This window comes from Mytilus edulis, chromosome 1 (assembly GCF_963676685.1).
Source record: "Mytilus edulis chromosome 1, xbMytEdul2.2, whole genome shotgun sequence".
Lineage (NCBI taxonomy): Eukaryota > Metazoa > Mollusca > Bivalvia > Mytilida > Mytilidae > Mytilus > Mytilus edulis.
Genome location: NC_092344.1, coordinates 109,900,494 through 109,921,375, shown reverse-complemented (window position 1 = coordinate 109,921,375; position 20,882 = coordinate 109,900,494). Strand labels below are relative to the sequence as shown.

Sequence of the window (20,882 nt, the reverse complement as noted above, 5' to 3'; positions counted from 1 at the left end):
AAATACACCTTCCATTATGTTAAGGCAGGATCTTTTTCTTGACCATTAGGCATACTAGTATACAAGATCCTGGAGTGTAAGCATTTTTTCTGATCTATTATTTTTATGTGATATAACCTGATATCAATACATATCACAAAACTGGCTTCTGAACAGTAATTTAATTCTTGACCTTTAAAAAGTTCACCATTTCTGCTTACAAAATGTAAATTACTGATACAGAGTTTTAAAAGTCCTGTAATTGCCAAAACTGTATTTGTCAAAATACTTTACATTGTGAATTGTTGAAGACCATTATAGTCTTACTGCTGTTTTATCATATATTCAACCATATAATGAAAGCTTTCAACATGTTACTGTTCCTAGATTACAGCTTGATAAAATTTCTAACGAAGTGTAAATGAAACCTTTCTATCAAATATATCTAACTGACACCAAGTATAACATGCATACAACAAATATAAATGTAAAATAAAACTTAAGGCATCCATACCATAATAGAAAATGTTATAGATCATGTGATCACTTAAACTGCCAGGATGTAGGTATAAAATTCATAACAAAATTTAGTTTTAACTGTAGATTTCATTGATTACTTTCTAAAATGGCATTAAATTACTATTTTTTATAGAATGCATATTTTCTAATATTATCTGTTATTTTTCTGAAAAACATACTTCAAAATATCTTTATTTTTAATTATGGTATAGATATCCTCAAAAAGCAGTGCTAAATTTTCTATGGTTTTACATCTTTAATTCATGAATCGATTTTTATTTGTACAAATGTATCATTTTAATTTTATTCATGTACATTCTTTTTACAAGAAGTGGTAAAACAAAATCAATATTTTCACACTTTGAACACCTACCAATTAAAAATGAAGCACTGTAAATTAATCAATTTTATAACAAATAATGAGTCAATAACATATGTATCTCACTTTTTTATTAAAAACAAGAGTTCAACAAGGAATAAAATCTTTAACAATATGTTACAATAAGCTTCATTATGTAACCAAGTACTAAATAAACTACATTGATTTAACAAAAAATGGCAGTATAAAATATACAAAATGCAGTTCCTTATGTTATAAAAAGTACAAAATGTCTCAAAACTGACACATTTTTTTTTTCTATCTTATTTAAAAAAAAAAATTTTGCCTTAAATATATCATTCCAAATCTTCATTAAGGAATGACTGTAATATTTTTTCTGTCTATGAAGAAATAACATCAAAAATGTGGTGCACACTGAATAACCCTCTAGTGGGTTATTTTAAAGTGTGCACCACATTTTTTATGTTATTTCGAATAGACAGAAAAAATATTAGTCATTTTTTCATAATTTAATTCTAAATTCCATTTTAAACCGGAGTAAACCATGATTTAACGTTGATGACGTCATGGTCACATGACAAAATTATGTCTATGAACAACGTCAGCCAATCAGAAGACTCGTTTCATCCAAATTATTGATATATAATCATAAGGAAATCTTGTTTCCTTTCAAAGGCAATACTTGCTAAAGATGCAAATAATAAGAATAGATCTGTTTTATTTCATATGTGAACCAAAAACTTCAATGGTCTTACAAAAAATATTGATTTATATGTATTCAAAGCTAATTTGAAAACTTTAAATTCAAAAAGAATCTGGTGAAAAAATAAATCTCTGAAATGCCCCCAGTTTTTTCCCTTCCTAATGGTATTTTCTTACCTTTAAATTGTTCAGTATTTTGATATGGCTGTGAAATATTCTCAAAATGGTTCTTAATATTTTATAAATTATAAATTATAGGGGGGCAAAATGAAAAACAGAAACAGCTCAAACAACTATTAGTCATTAGAGCATGATAGAAAAAAAAAAGATAGAAAAACCTGAATGAAAGGGACAAAAGTAAGCAGTTACAACATCAATAAATCTTTGACAAAATTACCTCTCTGTATTTAAGTCCCCGATTGATCTGTAAAGACAAATTTACACACATTAGAATAATAGAAAAATTAATCCTTATACCTGCCAATATTGTATTCACATGAAATTTGCTTGACTTTACGTTTAGTCCCAGCTATTCTTTAAACAAAAAATCTTACGAGTAAAATTTATACTCTTAAGTTATGAATTTTATTGTAACAAAATATCATCAGTTTTAATCATAAGATTTTTAGTGAAAAGAGTAGCAGATTCTGTTAAGTCTGAAATTATGAGTATTTACAGATCTTTTTCTCACGGACTTAAATGCAGGTTACATTATTCAGAACTGTCACAAAATGTAAACTTTATAACTCTCAATAATTTCTATAAACAGTACTTCTTCATATATCAATTTTTAAGTTGTAAGATCGTCAACTGTTAAAATTAAATGACTAATCAAAATTCTTTTCAATTCATTCTAAATAATGTATAAAAATATAATTTCAAACTATTGTTTTTTTTTTTAAATAAAAGACTAGCTTTTGTAAAACAATCTGAAAACATCAGATAAAAAAAAAGTAAGCGTTCTTTCCCAGAAAGATTTCAAATTTTTAGAAAATGAAAGAGTAAACAAATTTTAATATGAATAAAATCCTGCTTATTCAAAAGTATGTAACAACTGTATATCAATTCATAACAAGTATGTCAAAAATAAAAGAGTAAAATGCTACTACAGCTGATACAAGTTTCTTTCTATAAAAGTTATTAGCTTGAACTTGGCTGGCCAACATTTACTATGATCAAACAATATTTTGTTTCTGTAGTCATAATTATTTACTGATCCCACTCTTGTAAAATCTATGAAATGAGTTCTTAATTCCAAAATTCACTGAAATCAATGCACCCAGTGTACAAAACAATTATGCTATCAGGAAGTTTGTACTCATTAATAACTTTCGAAAAAAAAACTAAGGGTCTTAACCAAGTTCAAGCCATTTTATCTTGCTGTATATATTGACATTAAAACAATAATTTCATTGTGGTAAAATAATATAACCCGGTGGTAATTTATAAGTCTGTGAACCAGATTGTAAATAAATAGTTTTGGCTTTTGAGGCGATATTTTGTTGTGATGTTAGAACAGATCCATGAATTTGTGGCTGTATACTAGATTTGGCCATTATTGGATTAGGTATTGTTACCGTAGTTACAGACCTAGTATACTCAATGTTTGCTTGTTTTTGTTGACTGAGAATGTTACTGATGGTAGATGATGTTGATGATACTGGCTGACTGACTGGTAATGTAATGCTGCTCTCAGAACTGGATGACGGACTACGTGCAAGCTTTGGCTTAAAACTAGGTCGACGTAAGATGTTAGGTCGATCACTTAAGTCTTTTCTAGGTGGAGGTTTTTGTACTGGTGTTGTTGCACTGGTTCCATTCGGATCATTTAGATTTTTAGCCATTGCTGCTAGGTCCGGTCGACTGTATTTTTCCAGTTCTTTGGCCAGATTACCACGAGGTGTTGATGTGGATACAACAGAGTCTGTTCCCTGTAGTTCTAATTGCTTGGTGAGTATCATTGGACGAAGAATTCTATCTGATTCTAGAATGCAAAAAATAATCTCGTGTCCTTAACTTTAAAAATAATGTTTTGTCAATAATTCAATAAGGTTAACATTTATTAATAATAATACAAATTCTTTGATTTGGTCTTTTTTAAACTTTCAGTAATATAAATTTATTCTTCAATGCAATGATAAAAGATAATTATGCATTCATTTTCCATAATAGGAAAAAAATTATTCATTCTATATTTAATTAACCGAACAAATAATCACTTGGAAATGTAATTTACAAAGATTAATTATCTATTTTGGTGACAGTATTTATTTTTACAAGAACCTAAATTTCAACTTTTGATCACAAGTTTGAACACTGATAATATAACAAAAATACTCGTTCTAAATCACATATCTCATTAAAATTAGATCACGGTTTAAATATTAAAAGTTATTATCTTAAAAACTATCAACAATTCTACAAAATGAAACAGAGCAAACAAAAAGCAATGTACACACCACTAGCAGGCCCTGTAGACGGGACAGATTGAGACTTCTGGGCGGCAAGACGAATCAGTTCTTTTTCATTACAAGCGGCCAATACCGCTTTACTGGGGTCATCTTCTTTAGGGAGCAGTACTAAATGCATACCTAACAAACCAAAATATAAAAAAATAATATAACTAAATGGCAACAACATAAATAACATGCAAGGCTGAATACAAATCCACAAACAAGTGACCGTTGACTTCTATGTATTTTTTTTATATATCATAACTATTTTTAACAAAGCATATCCTTTTCTGCCATTTTTTTCTGAATTGTAAGCAAGGCCACTTGTTTTTGACTTTTTAAGGCAACTATTGTTCTTGCTATTGCATACAATTATGTGCAATAATGATGCAAAAACTATATATAGCTATAAGCATCAACAATGGTCAACTGAATACTAAATATATTAAACCACAATATATTTTTATACCACAACACATAAACATACATTGTCTACTACATTAAACATTGTGTATCCTGAGTTTGGCAATGTTTAGATTTATATAACACTAGAACACACCCGTGATATCGCGGGTCCGTGACTGAATTAAAGTATATAACTATGCATAAGCCTTATTTTGGTATTGGTATTGTAATCTGATAAAGTCATGCCGATTATAAGATACACAGTTTTCTCTGCTTTCAAATCTTTCTGTTTAAACCCGTCGACCTGGAACTTATCAATTATCAAAAACAAAAGGTCCTAGAATGGAGTATTTAACCAACAGCATTGTCCTATATAAGTGATAAATAAAGTTGAATTATGTACATTTAATTCGCTGTTTAACGTCATGCCCGCTAACAAATACAATGATTGAATTTAGTAGTGTCAGCACTGTGATTATGACCTGTGTATATAGCACTGAAATCCTAAATACACCGTTTGGTGGTGCGCCTGTCAGATGCGGAACGTACAGATAAGGTAATAGGTAACAGGTGAATATACTATTGGTATTGGTATCGGATTCGACCCGGAACATGTTAATTATTGGCAATATTAATTATGTGGAAAACAAAAGGGTCTGGAGTGGTGTAATTTTTAATCTACACCATTGTCCTATATTAGCTATATATAAAGTTGAATTCTTTGATTTGTCGTTTTTACCCGATGACGGCCGACAAATTGGACCTCGTTATTTTAGTATTATAGATTGTTTTGAAAGAGCTCTTCAATGCTTAAATGATATTCATAATAAAAATATATTCCTACAATGTTAAGTACAACACTGAAATCTTACCCACAGGTGTTATAGGTCCTACTATAATTTTACACTTAAAACTCAGTATTGAAATTTACATTGAATGTTAAGAAATAATAAGTTATCCTACTAATGCAAACAAGTATTGTGCTTAATGATTAAAAGAATAACCCCTTGATTTCTGTTTAAAGCCATTAATAAACTTTCTCGGTATAGAAATTTTCATTAAGAATGATGAACTTAAATGAGGTAAACAGAACATTTTCCTTGAAAATACTTAACCTGCATTATTCAAATTTTTCACTTTTCCCTTCCTTTCAAACATATATAAACAGGGAAAATTTTCTTAATAAGTCTATGATCCTTGACAAAATTTAAGAACTTTACCTTAAGTGGCACATATATCCATTCCATAGTGTTTTCATAGTTATTTTCAAAAAGGTTCTGTGTAGAAAATTTCCACTGAATTTGTTAAGTGCCCTGGCATATCTAATGGACCAAATATTATTTAAAGTAAAACAAAAAACAAACCAAAAATATGTGAAGTATTAATCACATAACTGTGCAAAAATTAAGGGGAGACAATAAAATATGTGATAAAGGCCATTCTGTGGACAGCTTATTAAATATTTCTTTCCAATTTAATGTGAATAACACTGACCTGTTTTTTTGGCTTGATTTGTTGTTGTACTGACTAGTTTTCCCATGGCTGCAATAGGACACCCTGACACACTGTGTAATATAAAAGTTAATTTCAAATGTTAAATGTAAATTTTGACATTTTGGACAAAACATAAGAAATGTTTAAGTTGTTTTTACTGTTGACTTAAAAATCTAACTGCTTCATCTAATGGGTTCTCTTGTTACAGAAGATTAAAGGTAAAAAAATAAATATAATGTCATATTTCATAATGTAATATTTCATAAAAGTATAATGCAAAGTGAAGCTTTATTGGACTTACATGTATTTCTTTAAGTATTGTTAAATTGTAAAACAAATAAACAGTTTTATAATGCAAAAATTTGACCAAAAAAATGTTTTGTGTTTGAAATTCACTATCTATCCAGAGACAACCTGTTTTTTTTTTTAAATTAATCAACTAAATTCAAAATTTTGATAAATAAAGCACTACATACCGGTAGTATAAAGATCATAACAATTAATATTATTTCAAATACCCTGTATAACTACTTTGATCCTTTCATATGTTTGTCAGTTCTTTGAAACAAATGAACAGATCTGAAAGAACAACAACTTTGAAGCCTATATAAAATGTTCTTACCTTCTATGTGTACTACGGTTACTGTTTACATGACCTTTCCCTATACATCCTGGTGTAGGACATCTGGAAACAAAATATTTATAATAATTGTACATAGAGAATAATACATGGCAAAATCCGTATCATATGTCGTATCATCCCGAGACATCAATATCAGCCCAAGGGCCTTTAGGCCCGAGGGATGATATTGGTCGAGGGTGATACGGCATGTGATACGGATGTGGCATGTGATTAGGTATATGGGTGATTTAAGGTGGTATGGGAGTCTAAAATACAGAAGAGTATTATATTATATGAACTGTTTTCTGATCCCTAGCACTGGGTTACCTTCAGTTCTACTTTTGTCTTGTTTCAAAGGCCTTAAAAGAACTGTTCAATTACTTATCCGAAGCACCTGGGTTACCTTACAATTTGCGTGCTGTTGTTTTAAAAATATTTTGTTTATTATTGTATTAATTTGTGTGTTTTGTATTTTTCATAGTTGCATTTAGTGTGCCAAAAAATATGAAAACTTGACGTTCGTGACGTCACATACAATATGAAAACTCGACGTTTGTGACGTCACATACCAAACAATGACGTCATTCAAAAAATTTACCTATTTTGAGGAAAATTTTTCTTAAGCAAAAAAAAAACCAAAACTGACTTCATGTAAAAAAAAAAAAAAAAAAAAAAAAAGTAGGGGTGTGATAAAGGGTGCGCATCAAAGTTGCGCGATATGGATTTAACAGCAGGCTATTTATCACATATGCAAAACTACTGTATTTACTACTAAACATATGATAAATTTTTATATCTAACACAATATTGAAATGGAAACTATACTTTGGAGTCACAAAATCTTGAGTTTATTTTCTCATCAAAATATCATAATGAAAAAATACATCAGTTAAAAAAAAACTACTGAAAGGTTTTACCATTTTATTTGTATTGAGTAATTGGTAACATCTCCTTTTTTCCTACAGTAACTGTGGCAAATCCAGATAAAACTAGAGAACTCTATTTCAATTGGATTAGCAAACATGTGTCTTTAAATCAGCAACTTATGGGAAGCATCACATGCACACGAAACACTATAAGGCAAAAAGATTTATTCCTAATTTACCACAAACTTACCTGGTTAAACTCTCATGTGCAGCAACAACTACAAAATAGTAATGTTTGTCAGTAAATTTAAGCAGAATATTGGAAAACACTTTGAACCAATATTACTTAAGCTCTTTTACATATACTGGTTATATAAAGAAAAGTTACAATAATTTCATTCCTGCTGTATTTTGAAAATGAATCTAGCAGGAACTCATAATAGTAATCAATTCAAAATTGCATAATGTAAAATTATTTGTTGTAAGAAAGACCAAAGATCATGATCTACAACAGGTTGTCAACTTGATAAAAATTGTGAAGTTGATCCTATAGCATTAATTCATATGTTTTGATTTACCTTCAGGAGGAGCTTGACTTTTCTTTGGACATCCAGATAAACTTCTGTGGTGTGAATATAACCCAGTTATATGACCAGTACCATCACAACCAGGGGTAGGACATTTTACATCTGAAATTGATTAGCATTCTATGCATGTAACTTTTAACATGTCAGTTGGATCGATGAACAACAAACTTCAAAATATAGAATTCTACTCAAAAGGTGCTTAGTGTCTGTTATAAACTTGCAGTGAGTTGAGTTTGTTGTCTCTTTATTGATAGCATCAATGTGACTTTCAGATGAAGAACAGCATTTATTTTTGCTGTGCATGTACTGATTTATTTCATGACCCATATCCTTTGCTTTTTTCTTTTACACAAAAAAAAACCCAACGACTTCCAAATACATAAAATTGTACAAACTTTTGAAAGTAATATTTATATAATGTTGTTCTATCAATTGAAATATTCAGGCTCAAACATAGTAAAATGTTAAGAATATGAATCAGCAATGTGCTAAAAACACAACAGTTTAAATATTCAAATAAAATTTCAAAAAGTAGAATACTTTAATTGCAGAGTTATTTCCCATGACAAAATAAAAGAACTGTACATGTTTGATTTTGTTTACAACAAAGGACATAAAGCTGTACTTTTTTTCATATGTAAATTTTGAACTTTCAAAATGTGTTGTATGCATAAGACATTAGAAAATCTGAGAATCCCTGTTCTGATGCAGGTTAATATTTAATGCATTTCAAATGTCTAATACTGCAGATCTAAAGTTACCTTTATCTTTCCCATCATCCTTTCCGCTGTCTTCTGGAGAAAATTTCTCTTTTTCCACAGTTTGGGTTTCTTTTTCCTCATCTGTTCTCTCCATCACTTCCATTGGAGCACTCCATTCAGCTACCACTTGGAATTCTCCTTCCTCATCTGGCTTTTCTTTCTTGATCTCGTCAGATATATCTATAACATCTGATTGGTCCATATCCTCATTACCAGCCTGAGATAAATCAATATGTTCAATGATAATTTGAGATGGACCAGTCTGAACAGGTACCACATTGTTTTGGTAACATGGTTCCACTTGTGATTGTGTATCTCCTTCTGTTATCTCAATATTTTCTTCAGAAAACTGTGTCTGTTCAGATTGTTGCGAGGTAGACAACTCTTCCATGGGTTGCGATGATTGTTTAGTATGTGTAAAAGAGACTGATGGTTCACCCATGGGTTGTGATGACTGTTCAGTTTGTATGGAAATGACTGTAGATTCTTCCATGAGTTGTGATGACTGTTCAGTTTGTATGGAAATGACTGAAGATTCTTCGATGGATGATTGTTCGACATTCTCTGTTTGGTAAGTTTGTACAACTTCTGATAAATCCTGTTCCTCTGTTGAGTGATCCATGACAAACATGTCTAATTCTATTTGATTGTCTACATTTTCTTGGATGGTTTCACACTGCTGTTGTATTTTATGTAAGTTGTCTTCATCATTGGGAGCAGACTGTTCTTTTTCATTTTCAGACTTAATTTCACATTTTACAATATTTTCATGACTAGTTACACTGTTGGAATCTTCTAGTACTGGTTTTACATCCTGGTCATTAGATAATTGTTGGATAGCTTGTTCTGTTTCCTGGAAGCATACTGGTTCGGATGATACCTCAGAATTTTCCCCTGGGATATCTGAACCTACTTGTTGAACTGGTATTTCTTCTAGTGCTCCATTTTCCTCATCACCTGAACTGACCACTGAACCATCATCAAGTCTGACCTTAACACATTTAATATTCCCCTCAGAATCAGTTTTTTCTACCTGGATTGACTTAGAGGTTGGTGTTGATTTTACTGTAGTAGTTTGACTGATTTTCTTTTTGTTTGCTGCCAGTGGACAGCTTTGTAAACTGAAAAAAAATCAATGGTTGTGTAAGTAGCTGTATTAAGGGTCTTTTGAAGTCTGTAGTTTTACTGAAGAAAACTGTTGTCTTTTGCCTTATATTTTCTTTTATTAAAATAAAATTCACCCAATATGTTTTTAAGAGGTAAATGTCCTTCTGTTGTGATAAGTAATGTTGATTAAGATTTGACTGTTTCAAACTGTGGTTTCAATGGCTTTGTTTGCAATGACACTCAACAACACACATGTGTGTCTATAATTAAGAATCATTAGACAAGAATTGAAATACAGTATATTTCATTCATATTCAAATACAAAAAGTTCATTTTTTGTTTTGTTAATTTTGTAGAGAAGCAGAAGTAAATGTTTTGGCCATTACAATCGTTTTGATCTTTTTCACTTAATTCTATTCAGTTCCACTGACTAATTTTAAACTATTTGGTTCAGTCATATATATGTCTATCGAAAATTTGTACAAAAATGTAAAAGTTTAACATGTAAAATATTCTAATCTTACCAGCGATGCCTAGCATATTTTCCCGACACATGACCAAGTCCATTGCATCCTGGGAAAGGACAGAATCCATCAGAAACTGCATCTACAATTAGAGTAGAAAAATGTGAAGAACCTTAAAGATATCTAATGAAATAAGGTAGTGAGATTATAATATCTTGAACTGTTGAACATGGTGGAGCTAAAAATTAAATTTTAGTTAGCAGTTCAAAACAACTTTCCCCCTTTTTATCTTATTTATGCATTAACATTCTTTTTGCAAGTATGGTTTATCCATCATTAATCTTATTACCTTAATAATTTGTCTTGTGATCTCTTCTTATAAATAAAACCATACCATTCTTATTTCATCTTATAAAATGTGATCCATCAGATTAATATAACTTGTAATTAGAAGGATAATACACATGATACACTAACAGTTGAGTAGTAATGTATGCTTCCCTCGTATTAAAGCTAACTTAATTCTATACATTTAATACATCTATTTCATCCACTATGACTACTTAGTAAACGTACCTTGTTTTGTCTTTGATTTTTTACTTTCCAAGCCTTCACCCTTTTAAAAAAAGATCAAAAAAGATTTTAATATTAAATCAATGTATATGCATTTAGTTTGAATATGTATGCCTTACTTAGCTCCAATAGTTTTCTTCAAATCATATAGGACATTTGAGTAAATAAAAGTTTGAACCAATGAAAGCGTATGTATAGTATAAGCTAAATATTATTACCCTCCCAGTTATAATTTAAGGCCTTTGGAATACATAGATATTTAAAAAAAAGCACAAAGGGACTTGAAATACCAATTTTTCCCTAAATATTATTATAAAAACTATTTAGATAACAGACTGAGTGTTACATCATGTTAACATAGCACTACAATGACCTTGGGATAAAAGCATGTTGTCCTCTATAGTCGCCGTCAGCTGAAATTCGTAGCGGTTATTGGTAAAAATAATCTAAACTATCAACCATGTTCACTCGAGATATAGTTTTTCACATTCCATTCATAAATCGCCAAAAGAAAAACCACTACTGATCTACCTTTTAAGTGATTGCACTGTGATAATCCTGACCTTCACATTTTCCGAGACGATTTTGAATGGTGGAATCCGCCATTGTTTTTACCGGAAGTGTTTCCGAGGAGTTCAATTTCATAAAATTTGCACAAGTTTTATCACATCAATGAAAAGAACATTACAGGAAACTCCGAAAGTGATGTGTGTCATATGTAAACATAGGATCCTCATAGAAACAAAGATGGCGGAATTACAATGGAAAACATTCTGGAAAATGTGGAGGTCAGGATTATTACAGTGAGATCACTCAAAAGGTAGGTCAGTAGTGGTTTTTCTTTTGACGATTTATGAATGGAATGTGAAAAACTATATCTCGAGTGAATGCAATTGATAGTTTAGATTATTTTTACCTATAACCGGTACAAACTTCAGCTGATGGCGACTATAGATGTCTTTTGGTAATTTGTGTTGTTAAGTTGCTGTGGCAATGGGGTATACTTATTCACATCATCAGAAATATTCATTCAAAATTGGGGATCTGCAGATCGGCTACAAGTAAATAAAGTTATCTTAGATACCAGGAATAAAACTTTGTTAGCCAAAAGCGTGTTTCGTCTACAAAAGACTCATCAGTGAAGCTAGAATAAAAAAAGTTTTAACTTTTTTTCTTTCTTCAAGTATTGTACCTACCTTACTTAAATCTTTGGTATCCACAGCACCTAAAAACAAATAATATTTTCATCAGACTTTTATACAGAATTTTTTCTGTTTATGTTTATATACTGTGACATATCATATGCAAATAAAAGATACTTCTCATTCCAGACATAAGTAAAGTTGCTCCTCTGTATGATATATGTTTATTTGATCAAATATTTTTAAGGATTTGTGATTCGCTGTAACTTGATCACATTTGCATTTGTATTAACTCAGTTTGCACGCAAATACTTAATATCAGACAGAAATTCTTAGTATGAAGAAATAAAAAGTCTAGTTGTAAATATAACAAATAGTCCATATCTTTTTTTATTATAAGAGTAATATCATTTAAATATGGATAAAACTTACAAACCAATTGATAAATCTTAAATTACAGATCTAAAATAATACCGACACTACCATTAGTGCTTACATGGCTTATTTAGATAAAATAACTGATTTTTTTGGTATTTTAAAGCTAAGATAGTATAAAGGCAGAATAAAAACAGCAATTTCAATACATGTTATACAATTAATAATGACCAAAATTATAAACTTTGATAACAGCTGATTTTAAATATCTACCATCTGTCATTAACAACAAAGGTACAATATGTACCTGAGGATGACAGCTGTTACACAGGGGGTAGATAAAAACTACCTAAAGTGTGAACAACTTTATACCGTGTAACATATTGAACTTTTGTGTCACATATTGAACTTTTGTGTCGCCATTCAGAACATTAAGACAATATTGTGATCATAAATTATCAAAAAGCTTTTAATTCATTGGGTCTCTATACTACTTTTTCTGTCAAATTTTTACTTAATTTCTTTCGAATGATAAAAAAGTTTGATTTTACTACTTTTGGCTTTCCTTTCTTTGCATATAAATTTTTAAAATAAAATCTAGGACTTAATCCAGTAGCAACAAAGATGATGAATTTACAGTTTAATAGTTGATACTGAATTATTTATTCTGATTGCAAATCAATATTTAAAATTTCTAATTTTAAGTTTAGTTTCATTTGTATTGTTTAAATTAAGAGAAGTTATAATAATATGATGCAACCCTATACATACCTTATTAATGGTTAAAACTTCATATCTTAATATAAAATAACCTTTCAATTACTTTACTTACTTTTTCTTTTGTTTGTCATCTTTTCATTTCCCTCTCCAGTTCCCCTTGATTTACCACCATCAGAATTCTACAAAGAAAAAAAAATCAATTTTAAAATATTATAATCTCTCAAAGGTTAATGAATCACATCTTTCCATGATAACTAACTAGCCTTTCAACTTAATTAACTAAAGCTACATCTTCCAAAAAATCAATATCATCATTTCAAAGATTCTTTAAAAAAAAGTGTCAACTTTCTAAAAAGAATCCAGCAAAATATTAAAACCTTCATAAAAAAGTGAATTGCATTGACTTTGGATTACATTTCCCTGTAAAATGGTCAAATTAGAACTTTTTCCTATTACTATGATTGTCAACAAGTCTTGTCTGCAAGTTCAGCCATTTTGGTCGGTAAAGGAATCTGGTAGCTTCCTCATTAGCATAAAACTTTCCAGCAAAGTCAGTTTAACTGCTTAAAACCATGTAAAACCACTTATAAGTAAAACAAATATATCTATCAACCAAACATAAAGCATAATCAATTACCTTTTCATTAATATAAGGAGTTAAATGATACAAAAAACAAATATTTTTCAAATTTCCAATACCATCATTAGATGCATAAATTATGATCAGAGTTCCAATGACTTGCATGACTTTTTTATCAAGTTTAAAATCCATTAAAACAATCAAAACTAGTATAAAAAGTACTTTTCCTGTAAAATAAACTATAATCTTACCTTCAAAACCATTTATTGTATCTTAAAAATCCTTTTTTCAATAACAAAGTTAAATGTTCAAACTCTTGGAACAATGAGTAGAAGAGATGTCATCCTTTGGAAAAAATCAATTATAATAATTTTGCATCTGTCTTTCGGATTGCTGCCTTTGTCATTTGTATAAACTAATTTGATTGGCTAAGAACTATGCATACTAATGAAGGTGAAATATTAACTGTAGTATAAGGACATATAAAGGAGCAGATGTTTTAGTGGTAGTAATTGGTATAGATTTATGGCTGATGGGGTGTTACACAAAGAAAACTACCTGTAATGGACAACTTTTGTTTGTTCAGAAATGATACCGTTATAAACAAAAAACAATCAATAGTCTGATTTGGATATATATCATTCAATATCTTACACTTGACAAAATTAAATCTTTCTTTAATAAAATAAGATTCAGGAACTTTCTTTTATCTACTTTTTATATCAAAGGCAAATTAATCTTTGCATAAATCAATTGGATTTGCATATTATACAATTTCTGAAGTAATCTAGCTATTGTTCTAGTTATATCTGAAGGAGGGTTAAATAAATTAAAAATTTTATTAAGTTCAAAAATTGATTTTTTCAATAAACAGCTGAGACTATAATACTGGATAAAAGTTTTATGTATTTCCAACAAGAAGATTTAAGTCTGAAAGCATCATCCTTCATCAATAGTCATGATAGTTACAGGAAATTTAAATATGCCATTCAATAAAAGCAGGATTCAAAAAGTATTATTTAAAGACGGTATACAACTTATTACTGTAGAAACATTAATTTTCGTGGGGTTAAAATTTCATGGTTTTGTCTCTAATATAAGATTTCATTGGGATTTAAATTTGTTGATTCCAGTAAATGGAAGTGATATTATATGTAGGTTAAATTTTCGTGGAGGTTTTAATCTCGTTGACATATTCTTTCCACGAAATAAACGAAATTTAATCCTCCACAAAAATTTCTGCTTTTACAGTATCTAACAATTCGTTAGCTAATGATTCCAGAGTTACCTAATATTAGTCATGGCAATGCATTAATAATCTCCTAGTCTTAGGGACACATTGGAGAATGTCAGATTTTTCAGTTTGTCTTCATTTATGCTGAATTTATTATATACTTTGATTTGAATTTGAAATATATGTATCAGGTAAAAGATAGATTAATTTTACCATTAAAGCTCAGATTATACCATTAATTGCTATACAAATACCTATCAATAAAATGATAGCTTGGAGTATTATTACCATGGCAACATAAAACAAATTATTCACCTGAGAGATCTATCGTCATGTACAGGTGTGCCATATTGAAGGATTGTCACCTTTTCAATTTTTTTCTTAGAAATCATTGCCATTAAAAAAACTAAATGTTCTTTTATTTCTGAATTTAAAATATTGTTTTATGTGTAATTTTCAATTGATTTACTCATCTTTATATTTTTACCAGTACACAACATTTATTGCTTTTTACACAGCGTGCTTTTCTCTGCCTTTTCTTGTTATTCTGTTTGAACTTTATAACTTTTTTGACATTCAGTAAATAAACCAGCCTTTTGCACATGTAAAAACAAATTTCCTTTCCTTTCAGTTTCGTTTTTATAAAAGATTTAAGGACGTATTTTTCATCTAAAAAAATCCTAAAACATTTTAAAATAAAACTTTCTAAATGCAACAAAAAATACTTTTACTTATTTTCTTAAACAAAAGAGCATATATATTCTTAAAATGTAAAAGAATAACCCAAAACAAATTATATAGTTGGTGATGAAAACTGTATACAAGAAATTGTATGCTTCCAGATAACCACCACACCTCCCAAAAAATAATTCTTCCACAAAAAATACTTGTATGCAAATTTGAAGATCCTCAACTTTGTCTATTTTGCATGATTTTTGCTGATTTGCATATTGTAAGCATTCGAGAATGCATGACCTCCTTTTTCGAAACCATTATCATTTAGCAAATTAACCACCACCCCCACTCCCGTCCCCCTTTTTAAAAATCACACTCCGCCGATCCCCAATATCAAGGGTCAATAAATAAGCAAACAAAAAAATAACACAATAACATAAATCAACCAAATTTGCATCTGCTTAAACACTAGATAATTTAAAACAAAACTTTGGGAAAATTGACCTTTTATATGATATGATCAGGTTCAAACACTTTCCAATAAGGTACTAGTATATAAAATCTCTGCAATCTCCGAAAGCAGTTTATATATATATATATATACACGTGTCTCATGTCTATCTCTAGATTCACCTTCCGTGACAAGGTAACACTACGACTATTGAAGTTATATTTTTATATAGCGGATGTGGTCGAGTGGTCTAGAGCGCTGGACATGAGGCTAAGCGATTGGTGCTGTAGTGTATCAAAGGTGTGAGTTCGAATCCCGCTGAGGGACGGACAAAAATTTGTCAGTATAAAATCTAACTCTAACACTGTTTGGTGTAATTTTCAGACTTATATATATATATATATATATATTGGTCATTTTGGTCATTTTGTATTAATATCTACACAGAAAGATCTGTAATAAATCTTCAATAATTTAGTGTTGTAAGTATAGAAGGTTTTCAATTGACGTAATTTGAGAAAAAGTGATTTTTCCTGTGATGCAATTCTAAAGAAAAAAGTAAACAAATTCCTTCATGAATCAACCAAACTCACTGCTAAACTTTAGAAAAGGTTATTATCTAAACTTAGAATCTAATTCAAGCTTTTTATAATTAATCACAATCTAAAAGATGGATCATTTATTTATCTGACCTGCAGATATCACATGTTTTAGTAAGTGAAGTGAGAAAACCAACTAGTTTGCCCTCCATCTTAGCAGCCAAGGGAAATAACTCCCTACTCAAATCAAATCATTTTGAAAACTATATATGAGCCCTATTAAAAGTTTGTGGCTTTCAAAATTTTGGTTCTTCAAAAAATCATACCAAGTAAACATGGTAAAAATGGGTGACAATAAAGCCTGAAAGGTGTGTCATTTGTTTTATATTTGATGTTGTGTGTGCGTTTCACTTAATCACATGTAATGTGTGTGTCTCATTGCATTTTTCTGGTTTATATGCACTGTTTGGTGTCTGTATCACTGTTTTGTTCTGTTGGGTGTCAGTCTCATTGCATATCATTTGGATTACATGTGCTGTTAGGTGTCTGTCTAACGAATGCCAATCATAAATGTCCTTTTATTCTATGTATATTATGTAAACACAATTTTTTTTATCTTTTTTCAAATCTCATTTATTTTCAATGATTAGAAATAACGGATTTTAATAACAACGTGAATTAATCTTCACACATTTTTACAGACCATGCAGAACATTTTTGGCTTTTCTAGCCTTTAAATCTAATTTATACTATAATTGAGTTTTTTCACTACTTGCACACAAAAGTTGTGTTTTCCTCACAAGAAACTTTGATTTTCTTCATCAACATGGCAGTATGTGATATTGATTTTACTGTCTTGTTTGAAAGTTAGAAAGAAAAATCAATAGCTTGTTGTGGAAACTCTAGAACTAATTGAGACCTCACATAAATACTTCCCTGGTAGTTATTATCTGGATCATGACTTTGCTCAAAACATTACTATATTTCTTAAACTCTCCTATTGAAGTTAAAAGCAATTTCCTCTCTCTCTTGGAAACATTTTTAAATTAAGAAACCCCAAACATAAGACAATGAAAAGTTAGGAAATAATATATCATCAATGTGCTTTAGCATCTTAGATCAACTTTTGTTATCATGTTGATTATTTCTATATCATGAATAACAACAACAGTCAACTCCAGTATTGTCAGTAATAATGAGGCAATCCATTTTTCATTTATTAAATGAGAAGGTACAATATGATGTCAATATTGCCTAAACATATCATGTATTTTATTATATGCCTCTGGTTTAAAGATATAGAGTCAGGTGTTGAATTCATGTGCTCAAATATAACATTCCGTTCTTAGTTTGGAACACTGTTGATTAATTTATTTTTGTGGATTGGGGTAAACTAATAATTTCCCTTAAGTATTTGCTAAAGTCTGTATATAAGCCTTTAGAAAACGTGTACTTCCTTGAACATGTTTAATTAAGTGGTTTACCAGGAACCGTAACCCATAATATCAATGAAAATTGTTATTTCACACAAATAATAATGGATCCACAGTATACCTGGTCATTGTTACAGTCTATTGACAGTTATCAAAATTGGAAATTAAAATCAGATAAATGGCAAAATTACATCAAATATGACTCACAAGGGCAATAAAGCCAAAGGCTGATTTAAAGGGGGGAGTCCACAGATATGGTTATGCATAGACTTTTTATAGTTTCACTCTTGACATTGCCTTGTTGTCTAATAATTCTTTTTTTAAAAGTATTTGGTAGTGGCATCATACAATGTTTATTGTTTGAGGTACATACTTCTTTACTTCAGGTTTTCTACATACATATGTATATTGACTTTAAGCCCTTTGCCATTTGAATTCAGTATTTGTAATTAATAATTTAGAAGTGAATGTTTGAATTATCATTTTAATCCCTAAAGACTTTAAATTAAGACAGCATATATTATTTATTAAACACCTTAGATATGCTGTGATCAATTGAAATAAATAATGAAAATTCAAATACAGGATTATTGTGATTTAAGGTGACAAAACCTTCATAACCTTGATTTACAACCATATGATATTACCTATGTAACATTCAGAGGGATATATCATCAATCACCAGCCGAATCAGTGTCAAAATTCACAACTTAGAGAATGATTTCCCCTTGTGTATTCTGTACTCTACAGTGTGACCTTGAGCTTTTATCTACTGAACCTAGAATCAATGGAAGTCTTGTTCTTTCCAAATGTCCATGCTCCAGCAGCTAAGTTTGGAAAAGGTTCAAAATGGAAATATTCTTCAAAAGATATCATCTGGAAACCTTCTACCTAAACTTTAGTCTATCAATGGTATTTTCAATTTTATGGTCTTGTACTTAACCAAGTTCTGTGAAAGATGGTCAGAGTACACAGTTATATCGTAGTGCATTTCTTTTAGACAATAAATTAAAATTTAAAAAATCCCACCTGCGCTTTCTCAATAATATTTTTACAGTGTGTTGTACTACTTTTGGGACAAATTATATCAAAATTATAGAAAACTTCATCAGCTCTAACTCAAAATATGGACAATTTTATGTTAAGGGGGTCTTGAAATCTTTTGACAGCTTCCGAAGTGCTAATTTTTTACCTTTTTCAGCTGGACCTAATCACTACTTTACAATAAAATGTATGACCCAAATTTTTTTAGTGTCATTTCACCCCCCTACTTGCTATATGAGGCATAAAACATGGAGAAATAAATTTAGAAGGGGCATAAAAAAAATTGGCAAGTAACACACTGTCCACACTATGGACTATATTCGTGGACAACGAAAATCAAAGGACGATAACTGTGTACTCGGACCAGATGGACATTAAGGTTCATAAGATACCATCTAGAAACCAAAATTGCAATTTCCGTCCATCAATAGCTGCTGTAAACTTGACCTTTAACCTATTTACCCCTAAAGTGATAGATGTCTATCATACTGTGTGGTGCTTTCACAAACCCAGTATCATAAATGATTCCACCCAGAAACCAAAATTTTACTTTATATATATCAGTCTTACAAAAACACCAAAACCACTAGAGTTCTAGACTACCTTATCATAAGGGTCTTCATCAATCCAAGTTCGACATGTTTGGTAGAGATATTTCAAATATTTCGTCAATAAACAGAAATGACATTCATTAAGCATTCGTCAAATAATAATAATTAATGGACTAGCAACTATTTAGTCAAACTCGTTTAAAAGTAGGGCAATATTTTTTTGTTCCACAGTTTGAACAATTAGAAATTTAATGCATCAACAATTAAGTTAGCCTTACTAGGAAAAAAAATAATAAACAGCTGAGCAATAAGTGCATGATACACCCTTCCTCTTGTGTGTGAAGCTTTATGCAATAATTATAAACAGTTTCTGAGATACGGCGCGACATGTGAAAACCCCCCTTTTTTTAACAAAAAAACTCTAACTCTAAAATAAAATTTTGAATCATCACCAAAAAATATACAGATCTTTAGATTAATATAACTAAGAAGTGTGTAAAGTTTTAAGAATTAATCATCAATCATTTTTTTAGATACAGTGCGATATGTGAAAAAAAAACTGTTTTAGTTATAAAGTCCTGTAACTGAAAAAGTTTAAATCCTATTTTCACCAAAAAGTATACAGATTGTTTAACCATCATAAGAAACAACCATCTTAAGTTTCATGAAATTTAGATCAGCAGTTCTCAAGTTACAGTGCAACATGTGGATGTCGGACAGACAGACAAACGCAAGACATTTGTATACCATAATATGTCCCGCCAAAATTTTGAAGGATGTATAAAAATCAAAAGGTTAAAATCAATTTTAAAACATATTGTTACACCCTCTGATACTTGTTTACAAATACTATGACCAAGAAATTCTTATTAATAGTTCAACTTTCAAACTTTTAGTTAATTGTAAGACAAAGATAAAAAAATTCAGTTGTCAAAATTTATAAATGTCAGATAAATTAGTTCTTATAATCAATAATAAAAATATTATAAGTAAGAATGTTTTGAAATTGATAGTTCCTAGTTTTTCCTGAAAGGTAAATCCTAGTTTTGGCTGAAAAGACTTTAACCACAGGCTATGTGTTGGTTCAATTGATTGACTTTCTGGTAAATGATGCAAAAAAGATGAACATGCTTTAAGAATTCATGTACTGTCAAACATAACACAAGTTTTAAAATGTCTATTGTCTCAAATATCTTAATATTCTCCCTGTAAATTGTTGTTATTATATCCAGGGCTTGCGGAACTTATTACTGGCCTGGGTTGCTA

At 30.0% G+C, this 20,882-nt stretch overlaps 1 protein-coding gene across 4 annotated transcripts in view; it reads right to left on the bottom strand.

Annotated features, from left to right (window-relative positions):
• The window catches only part of LOC139517634 (myelin transcription factor 1-like), a 35,257-nt gene that overhangs the window by 10,425 nt on the left and 3,950 nt on the right, over positions 1–20,882 (bottom strand). For 3 of the 4 annotated variants that reach the window (XM_071308879.1, XM_071308890.1, XM_071308900.1), the window contains exons 3-14: positions 13,222–13,288; positions 12,069–12,097; positions 10,876–10,915; positions 10,360–10,441; positions 8,729–9,849; positions 7,959–8,069; positions 7,631–7,658; positions 6,515–6,577; positions 5,893–5,963; positions 4,000–4,131; positions 3,131–3,524; positions 1,938–1,964 (exon numbers count right to left, since the gene is read on the bottom strand). In XM_071308879.1, the coding sequence (XP_071164980.1) occupies positions 1,938–1,964; positions 3,131–3,524; positions 4,000–4,131; positions 5,893–5,963; positions 6,515–6,577; positions 7,631–7,658; positions 7,959–8,069; positions 8,729–9,849; positions 10,360–10,441; positions 10,876–10,915; positions 12,069–12,097; positions 13,222–13,288 (2,165 nt within the window). Of the gene's footprint in view, positions 1–1,937; positions 1,965–3,130; positions 3,525–3,999; positions 4,132–5,892; positions 5,964–6,514; positions 6,578–7,630; positions 7,659–7,958; positions 8,070–8,728; positions 9,850–10,359; positions 10,442–10,875; positions 10,916–12,068; positions 12,098–13,221; positions 13,289–13,940; positions 14,061–20,882 lie in introns of those variants that run through there. The other variant, XM_071308911.1, reaches the window with a different exon arrangement.